General features: G+C 41.2%; 2 protein-coding genes across 3 annotated transcripts in view; both read right to left on the bottom strand.

The window, feature by feature from the left end:
* The window catches only part of slx4ip (SLX4 interacting protein), a 30,235-nt gene extending 25,723 nt beyond the window's left edge, over positions 1–4,512 (bottom strand). Inside the window, exons 1-2 of the mRNA XM_070916449.1 lie at positions 4,433–4,512; positions 2,514–2,559 (exon numbers count right to left, since the gene is read on the bottom strand). Coding sequence (XP_070772550.1) covers positions 2,514–2,559; positions 4,433–4,512 — 126 coding nt within the window. The remainder of the gene's footprint in view (positions 1–2,513; positions 2,560–4,432) is intronic.
* A 3,134-nt stretch (positions 4,513–7,646) lies between these two features.
* Positions 7,647–9,696, bottom strand: srd5a2b (steroid-5-alpha-reductase, alpha polypeptide 2b). Of its 2 annotated transcripts, none has more exons than XM_070916289.1 (5): positions 9,422–9,696; positions 8,314–8,477; positions 8,078–8,179; positions 7,845–7,995; positions 7,647–7,713 (listed from the first exon to the last, which is right to left on the bottom strand). In XM_070916289.1, exons 1-5 carry the CDS (start codon positions 9,694–9,696, stop codon positions 7,647–7,649), a joined length of 759 nt encoding a protein of 252 aa, XP_070772390.1. The 2 variants fall into 2 exon arrangements, with proteins under 2 accessions (XP_070772390.1, XP_070772389.1); XM_070916288.1 differs by having other exon boundaries at positions 7,647–7,746; positions 7,818–7,995.

Consider the following 9,696-nt stretch of genomic DNA (forward strand, 5'->3'; position numbering starts at 1 on the left):
TGAATGTTAGCACACCTGACTCCTCTTTATTTGATGATAAAAAGAGACACAACCCAAGAGTGGAATTCCAGCAGCAAGAACAGACAGGAATATCTCCAGGTAACACTCGGCAAACAAAACTCGGGCAGACCCATCCTTGAGAAATTGGTAGATAGAGAGAAGTAGCAGGCTGAGAAGTGTTTGGCCTCAGTAGGAAAGGTGAATTCTGTGCAACAATGTAGGGCAATGCTGAGATGAAAGGTTTTTTTTTTGCCCTTGTCAGCTTCTCTTGTGAAAGATTCCCCAAGTTAGATAGTGTCAAAATGTTTCTAATCAGACTACAATGATTTTGTACAGAGGCATGATGTGTGGTCGGATATGAGCTCATCTACGACGTGACAACAACACTAAACAGCACATAAACCTCTGACATTAAACTACTCTGTGATACCTCAATCTTTGTATTCTTAAAAAACACTTTGGTCTCTGTCTCAGCCTACTACATTAGATGGTTAGAGAGTCAGCAGTGCATATTGCTAATAGAAGGCAGATTGCAGGGCTCTGCAGCGGTAATGTACTGGCAGACAGCGAGCGCTTCAGTGGATCAGTGTTTTAGCCTGCAGGCCCTTTTCAGGAGGTCTGAGAAGTGGCAGGTCACTATATAGCCTAAGCCTATTTAAGAAGGAGCATACCAGCACCTCCTGCAGTTCCACAGACCAGAAAGGGAGCTGCTTTGAAAACATCTTAGAAGAAAGGATCATAAAACACAAAGCTGAACAGCCTACTAAACATGGCATGGTGAATCCAAGAACGTAACTCATAATTGCTTCAATAATCCCCTCTCTGTGCATGCTGGCAAACACATGCCTTTGTGAAAACAATGTCTCTGTGCAGATTTTTGTTCTTTAATATTCTGAGAAGTTAATTAATTCATTTAAAAACATGGTGGTAGTGCCGTTTGTTTTGCGAAAGACAAGCCCAGGGTAGCGCCTTGAACGCTATTGTTTGGACTGATCCCTTCTAACATACTTGTTTGTGGTTAGTTGGTTAAGCATGGTAGAGGCTGTGTGCATTTTCTCATGCAGTAGTAACACAACAGTATCATTATGTGCCCAGTGGGAAGGAACCTTCCGTGAACCTCCAGGGTTTTACTCTCCCACAAGCAACTGAGGGGGGTGGAGGGGTAGCCTGTATGCAGGCATGCATATGAAACAAATAAAGGGAGTGAATGCAATATCTGGTCAACTAGGCACACATGGCATTACGGAGGATGTGAGAGATCAGCGCGAATGTCTGCAGCCCTCGTCCAAAACTCTCAATAAATGAAACATCAACAAAAGAGAGACCAGCGGCTTTTCCTGCACTTAACAAAAACATCTGATGTGCATTATTCCTGACAGAGCACCAGACTGAGGATGAACAGCTTGGCTTTCTAATAGAATGAGTTTCCTCTGCTCTCTATGGCTGTGTCCATTAACAAAAGGCTCTCAGGGAGGCAGTCAGTTGAGATTTGCAAAAGGTGACCAGAAAGTCTGAATAACGAGTTCTAAAGGATGAATAACAACATCAGAATGTGGAGCCAAGACCGTTGAAACATGTACCTGTGCTTCCCTCTAGTGGCCAAAGAATCTGTTACTGAGAAGGACAAAACAATGAACACGGCCAACATAGAAGACACTGCAACAGTTTAACATAGACTACAATAACTCAAGCCACTTGCTGGAAGTAGCACTTCTACTGTTTGGCAGCAACACAAACATACTTGTTTATCATGAACTCTGACAATAGAGGCTGAAAATCTTTAATCAAATGCAGATTTATCTCATTCTTTCGTATCTTGTGTGCATTTTATGTGGGGAAACATTCTGTTTAAAGTCATTCTGAGGCTTTGTGGTCAGTGAAAAAGCACCCAAAAGCTATTTTGCTTTGAAACAATAGATTTTCCAACATCTGACATATGTACATGTTCACAAGAGACTAAAGAATATGATTACCATGTGTTTAGATGATAACCTCTTACTTTTGGTCAACATTTGTCTGTGATTACACCATCTTTCTTTGTTAAATGTGTTCCTGCCATACTGGACACACAACATTGCACTAAATAAGTTAGAAGTTTTTACAATGTAACATGGGTACAGATTAAGGTGTACTGAGGAAGGTTCTGAGTAAATATAATTCAAAAAACTAAACTGAAAGTCATACAGAACTTGTCCAAAAATCCTTCAAACAGACAAATACATTCAATATAAATGTTGGCTTAAACATAGCACGTAGTGTTATTTATTTTTCTTGAATATGTGTTGAGCTTTTACATGCAAATTCCTCCATGTATGTCCATTCTCAGCTGTATTAAAAATGGTAGGCTCACAAAACGAATGTAAAGCCTAAAGTTTGAATGGCTGTTGCACATAAATATTTGACATATTAATATAACATAATACTAATTTAATGTAACGCTATAACATACAGTGTATTGTTTTAATATGACACTGCACTACAAGGATCGCTTTACTGTATATTTCATACCTTACCTTAATGACAAATTTGAGAGGAGCCATTACAGTGAACACAGCAGTCAGCTAGTCACCTGAAACAAGAGTATAGTCGTGGATTTCACATGGTGGCCTAAAAACAACACTCTCCAATGATCATACATCGACCGATCGATAACATGGACCATAAACAGATAATAAGTTTGCTGTCTTATCATAGGCTGTAATGGAGTATCTTTGGTACTCCGCAGTAAACCACCCTTAGTGTGATATTCATCTCTTGCGGAGATAACTTGGTAGGTTTGTTATAAGTTACACAATATTCAATGTCTTACAGATATTTATTAGGTTTCTCCTAAACGCAATAGACTGCAATGTTAGTCCGAACATTCATTCACTCTAATATGATCAGGTTGTGCAGACCAACTTAGACTACATGAACGCGTTCTCTTCAAACGTAGCCAGATTAAAGCTAAAGCATTTTAGCTGTAACTGAGTTGAGCTGCCTTTAACTAGTTGTTGGAACGTACGGGTTTACCATACAGCTGAACAGCTGGGTTCACAAGACGAAAAATGACTGCTAAGAAACAACATGATTGCTCTAACGTTAAGCCATTATCAGCAAATGATACGTTGTGGCACGAAAAAAAAGTGTAATAAACAAATTTGGTGGATACAACGTTGTGTAAGTAGATTCAAATTAGAGAAAGAGATTTCATACCGCCAACAGTTTTGAATGTTTGTCAACCGATGAGGCTGCGGGATATGACGTCACATTCGATTTGTAGTCCAACAACTGCAAAGCCAGCGTCAGTCAGAGCTTTTTGGAAGGACTTTTGGAAAAATGAATACCTCGGAAATACTGAGTGAGGTAGCAAAGCGACTGTCCGTCTCTGTTATAACACGGAGTAGTGGAGTTCTGGAGATTTAGGTTTATTATCTGTCATGACAACAACAATTTCTAAAGACTGGCCAGAAAATGCGACTGTTTGTCGAATAGGACCCCACTAGGACCCACCGCTGTGACCGCTACCATGGAAACGAGTTGTGCGTTGAAAAGCCTGTATTAATGTCGAGATTATAGATTGTCGAATTGCATCTAAAAAAAATTTTTTTCACACAAAAGCTCTTATACTATCAAATCAAAATCGCTTGATTTTATTTAGTGTAGTATGATAACGGGTGTATTCAAAATGTGTTTAGTTTTTGTCAGGGAATGCTATAAGTCTCACTATCAGTCTGATGGCAAGCAAAGGCGCTTAACATGGAAGAAGCAAGGTAGTGTTATCTGATTATCAAATGTCTCTTATAACTCGTCTTACTGTCGCCACTGTCTAACGTTATGTCTAGCGACTTCTGTAACGTCAGGCTGTCGACAGTGGTCCTAAGGTGAACCTGCTGCGCCAGTGCCTAAGTGATGTCTCGACTCGTCAAGAAATCTCCATCTCTTTGTACGGATCTACCACTGGACAACACTGATATTTGCAATAAGCTTAGTTTGCTGAGGCAGCTTCTGAGATCTTGTTTTGGTCCGACAGGTAGACTCAAACACGTTCATAACAACATTGGAGGGCTCGTTGTAACCACCTCAACCTCCTCAGTCCTCCTTCCAGCCATTTCCTCCTCACAGCCTTTTATCAATCTGATCAAAACCTCCATTCTCAACCACGTTTCTCGTTTCAGTGACTGTGGTTTGTTTGCTGCCATTATCTGTTCGTCTCTTATTGAGCAAGCAAAGCAGTCTGGTCTCAGAGGAAATGTGGCTATAAGAGTGAACACGCGCCTGCTGGGTCTGTGCACCACTTACCTACAAGGAGAAGACTGTGCATGTAAAGTGAAGCTCGACTTCTGCAGCAGCCAGAACTTGATCACATTAGCTCGCAGTGTGATCTCCAGCAAACCAGCATGTGTGCTAACAGAGCCAGAGACATTTCACATCAGCAAGTTGTCTGTACAAGCTTTTTTGCTGACTGTTCCCTGTGACAGCCCAGGTATAGTCAGACTTGGCAGAATAGTGACCGTCTCTGTTGCAGGCCATCCTGTGCTAAAGTCTGCAGTGTTTCCAGGTTTACTGGTGGACATGCCTGATGTCTTTTGCTTTAACAAGTTAGAGAACCTGCATTCAAACCCACTGCGCATGGTGTTGTTCAGTGCATCTCTTGCTGGAGACCTGTCTGAACTAGGAGATGGAATGATTGAGGTGCGCCCAGGTGTGGACACAGACTCACAGATCCTGGATCAACTCCTGGAGCTCGGCAAACAGGTGGCTGAAGATGAGGTGAAGCTCTTTGTATGCCAGAAGGTCATCCACCCAGTCCTACAGCAATACCTGAAGAGTCATGGTATCATAGTGATAGAGAGACTGGGAATCACTCTCATGGAGCCACTTACTCAGCTGACAGGTAGGCCTTCAAATGTCTAAAAAATCCTGGGTGGATCCATCGTTTCAAATTAATACAAGCCCTTAGAAAACACAGAGCTTTTGAATTTATGTCAAGACCCAAAAGATACCAAAGACATTATACTGAATCACAGAGACTTTATTACATCTGCCATAAATTATACAGATATGTGTGATACACAACCACTGGAACTAGCAGATGCAGAATATACTGTATATGAAAATATTTTATCCAGCTTTGAAGCTACTTAAAAAATATGGGGAATATTAGGGATCAGAATACTGAAATGTGTGTAAAACTATTAAGACTAAATGCTTTCATAGAGCTTTGCAATATCTGCGTTCTAGATGTATAATTGTGAATGTACATATGTATAGTGTAGTGTCCAGACAGGTATTTGTTGTACTGTTACTTTGCACTGTGTGTGAGGGGTCCTCTTTCATTTCTGTCCACTTTAACAAATAGGTGCTCAACCTGTTGCCACATTACATACAACAATCCCAGCCAAGGCCTATGGGAAGGTGAGGGATCTCAGCATTAGGCAATTCGGATCCAAGACGATGCTGCATTTGCACCCTCCTGCGGAGTCAGCGATCTGCACAATGGTCCTCTGCCACAGAAACGAAACAATGTTAAGTGAGCTGAAGGTAAGATAAAGTGAGGCGTGTTGGGACTGTACTGTTGGCTTCTGGGATTTAAGATAGATACTGTAGAGACAGAGAGAGTGAGAGAGATGGATGGATGTGAAACAGCCAGGTGGAGAGATTCAGTTTGCTCTACAGCACTTTTGATAAAAGCAATCATTATCTGGCATCACATATTTTTATAAACCTATTTTAAACTCAAAAACATTGCTTTTACACACAGACATCAGCTTTGAATGTCCATCAACAGGAGGCAAGTGTGACAGAAAAACCAATATGTTCATTTCTGTTAAAGGTGGTTTGCCAGAAGACAGAACACGTGTTGAGGCTCTCCCTGAGGGAACCTGCTGCCTTACTTGGAGGTGGCTGTACTGAGACCCACTTAGCTGCTCACGTCAGACACAAGGTGAGATCCAATATTGAACAAGTCCAGTTTTATTGATTTCACATATCTTCACAGCTATGTCATTAAAACTTGTGATTTTCAATGTTCATCTCAGAGCATGAATGAAGTCACAGAGACCATATCGGCGCTAGGGTGCTCCCAGACAGAGTACCTTCTTGGCGTAGAGGGGTTCTGCCGCTCTCTGGAGTCTGCGGCCGCGGCGCTGCAGCACGACAATGGGAATTCTTTAATCGATCTGACTCGTGCTCACCACTGGACTCTCCCTGCAGATGCCATGAAGGAACACATGGAGGATAGCTTGGGCTTCTGTGGCTGTGGACTGGTGGAAAGTAGCCCAAATCAGAAGTGGACTTATCTAAACACTAAATACCCACAGTTCTCACCTGCAGCCCTGTCTAGAGACTCTGCTGTGCAGCCACGTGTGCTTGACTCCTTCACGGCTAAACTCAATGCTTTGCAAGTGGCTGTAGAAACTGCTAATCTTGCACTGGATGTGCGATATGTAATTCAAGATACGAACTAGCAGGATGGGCATTTTATCCAGCGTGGAACTGGATTTGTAATGATCAAAATGAGGAATGGATGCTGTTTTTATTTATCAAAGTAATATTCAGTTCAGACAATAGGTGTTAGCATTGCCTTGGAAATCTGATTGAACCCTGGTGTCAGTCAGTGGGAGTGTCCTGCCTTTGTGCTGTTGTTGTTGTTGTTGTTGTTAAGTCGTTATTGTCAGTGATATTACTAACAAATACTGATTACTGTACCGATTGCTTTTATTAATGTGTTACCCTTTTGTGAAGCTACTGACTGTAATTTAGCAGCCTTGTTCTCAGCTCACATACATGTGTATCCTCTGCGTTTGGTGTTTGGGCTGAGCAGGAAACAACCTTTTCTCCATACAGTCCATTACATCTCCACCTCCACTTCCAGTCAATTTAAAAGGACCTTATAAATGAGGTTTGAGATTTATACAAATGTAGTGAATTCAGCTTCTTGGGAACTATTTGTCAAAACCTTCTCCATCACGAACCAGCATGTTTCTGCTGCAATTGCTTTTGGTCAGCACTAGGAGGTGCTGCAAGTGCCACTGATTTATTTTGTTTTGTTTTGCTAAGATAGCACCAAAAAACCACCAGCAACTGGCTGCTATTCATTTTCCGCCCTTTTTTCATTACATTGTGTTACATTCAAAATGTTTCCAGTCTGAACCTGCTGATCGGTAAACTCACTACCTGGCAACCATAAAAATGCAGAGATGACCTCAGGCAATCAAACGTTCCATACTGCCTTATGTTCACAATGTTTTCAGACATGTTGTAGACAGTCAGACAAGCTGAAATCTGAACCAAGTTACATTCAGTGTAATGAGAAGTATTATAAGTATTTTGTCATATATAGTTTTTACATTTAGTATTTGCATTTTAATAAACTTATTTCTTGTCACAAAATCTCTTCCTATGAGCTACAAGTTATTTAGTCAGTTTCTTTTTGCAAGTTTCCTCCACAGCAGTTTGTATAGAAAGAGATGAACAATGAATCTGTTATAATGGTTTTGTACAATGCTATATAGTAGTAATGACTGCAAGCAAAACCAAGACAGATTCTTGTGCAGTAAAATGAGTGTCATTTCTGTTAAAAATACAACAATAGGGGTGCAGATTCCCATGCTCTTCTTCTGCTGTCGTTTCAATTATTGTCAGACAGCCTGATGCCTTTTCTCTCAGAAGATGAATGGAATCAAAGCCTTTCGTAACTTGGGATAGTCTTTGAATTCCTCTTGGTAAAACCTGTAACGGAGGAGCAGAAGATAACACCTGTCACTCAGAAATGGCATAGGGTAATAATGTAGGGAGTGTGACAGGTGAGTGTTTATGTACTGTGTCAGGACTGCTTAGCTTTTCGATAATGTCTCAGGCACCTGTGATGGTAATAGGCTCTTGGTCCAATAAAACACAGGCTGAACACAGCAAAGGAAAGTGCTGGAAGGGACCAGGTGGCGACAGCATAGCCAAACCACTCCACTATCTCTCCTAAGTAGTTGGCACCAGACACATATTCAAAGAGACCTCCTGCAGGAGATTAAGAAGACCACGGGTCACTACAAGCACAGGGTGGATGAGAGGTTATTCAAGTGCGATCTCTGTTTCTTACCTGTAGGAATCTTGTAAACTACTTCCCCTGGTTTCCTCAAGTTGCGCAAAATATAGTCACTATGTATATTGATGGCCATTCCAATGTAAAACAGCAGTAAACCTAGAAGAAATTGTTACTTGCATGTTATTGGCTTTTAAAAAGTCACTCATTTTAAATGTTTGCAATGCATGAGGCACATAAAAGGATACAATTCATTAGGCCTTTCATATTCTAAAAATGAAGGTTTTTCCTACCAGTTTTATAGCGATAGTCAGCTGACCATTCATCATCAAACTGGGCACAGTGCAGCAGGTAGTGTCCCTGCAGGAAGCCATTCAGAGAGCAGAAGAAACCTGCTGCCACCATCACACCCAGTGGGAAAGGCCTTCCTCTGGTCAGTAGTGAATAGACAAATGTCCTGTGGTTGATAAAGCAATAGTAGACACAGCAGGTGGGAAAAGAGAGAGAGGGGGGGGGGGGGTAATTTTATCCATGCTGGTACATGCAAAGAACATGTTTTACAACCAGGCGGAGAGATTTTCTACAAATGATTTAGCATTTAAGTGCAGGCAAAAAAAGGCACCATTAAGCCCCATTCTTCCCAGGAGGTTACCAATGCATTCCTCACAGAGTTTTAGACTTCAGATTAAAGCAGCAGGAAATCTCCTTTCCAAAGCTCCTTTTTCAGTGTCTGCATCTGAAAATGTGTTTGTAATTTGGATCTGGCTTTCACATCTAGCAGCTGTAGATAGGATGGCAAAATGATGATGATTATAACATTTTTGTTGTTTTCTGTCAAGAAGAACAAAATTATAGGTTGCAATCATTATTACTGTACATTAACAAGTTAACAAAAAAATGTATTCAGTTAGTTTCACATTTCACTGGAGGATCAGTGCCATAATACATTAATATGGAGAGAGATCAAGTAATGAACTAGATCCATGGTCAGTACATTAATTCATAGAGTATCCATATACTGTAAGTATACCTTTGATGTTCGTACTGTACACAAACAGGCTAAGTAAATATGAGATAAGTATAACAAAATAAGTCAATATAAGAAACATAAGTTAAAATAAAAATAGGTATAACACAACATAAAACCAAATATAAATGTAAATCTGAGAAGAAATCTGAGAAACCAGTGTGTAAGTAACAGATATTAAGCTGAAATAACAAATTAATTTTCAAATGTGACAACCTGTCCTGCTGACTGTATTTTGTCTGAATGGGGCTGTGTACCTTCCTACACACAACTCCAGACACTGCTCTACATCTTAAAAGAACACTTTCACACTTCCCGGCACAAACATTGGCCAAATGGCCAAAAACCAACCAGGCTTCTGTGTCTGCGTTTACCTTTGGAAGTAGTGCATGCAAAAGGTCCCAAGCAGCTGGTACTTCCCCATACTGGAGGGTGTGTGCGAGGTGAGCATTAAAAGTAGGGGGATCAGGAGAGCTGGCATCTCCTGGAGGAACCAGGCTAGTCTGGCTGGGACCATCCTAGCCAGAGGAGAGGGTCCCATGTGTCGCCCATAGGAGGTCTGTGCCTTCCTGTGACAGACCAGGTGCCGGAGTCCAACCAGGATCATCCCACAGCTGAGATAGTTGACCAAGTGCCCATAGCAGTGCAT

This window comes from Enoplosus armatus, chromosome 12 (assembly GCF_043641665.1).
Source record: "Enoplosus armatus isolate fEnoArm2 chromosome 12, fEnoArm2.hap1, whole genome shotgun sequence".
Taxonomy (NCBI): domain Eukaryota; kingdom Metazoa; phylum Chordata; class Actinopteri; order Centrarchiformes; family Enoplosidae; genus Enoplosus; species Enoplosus armatus.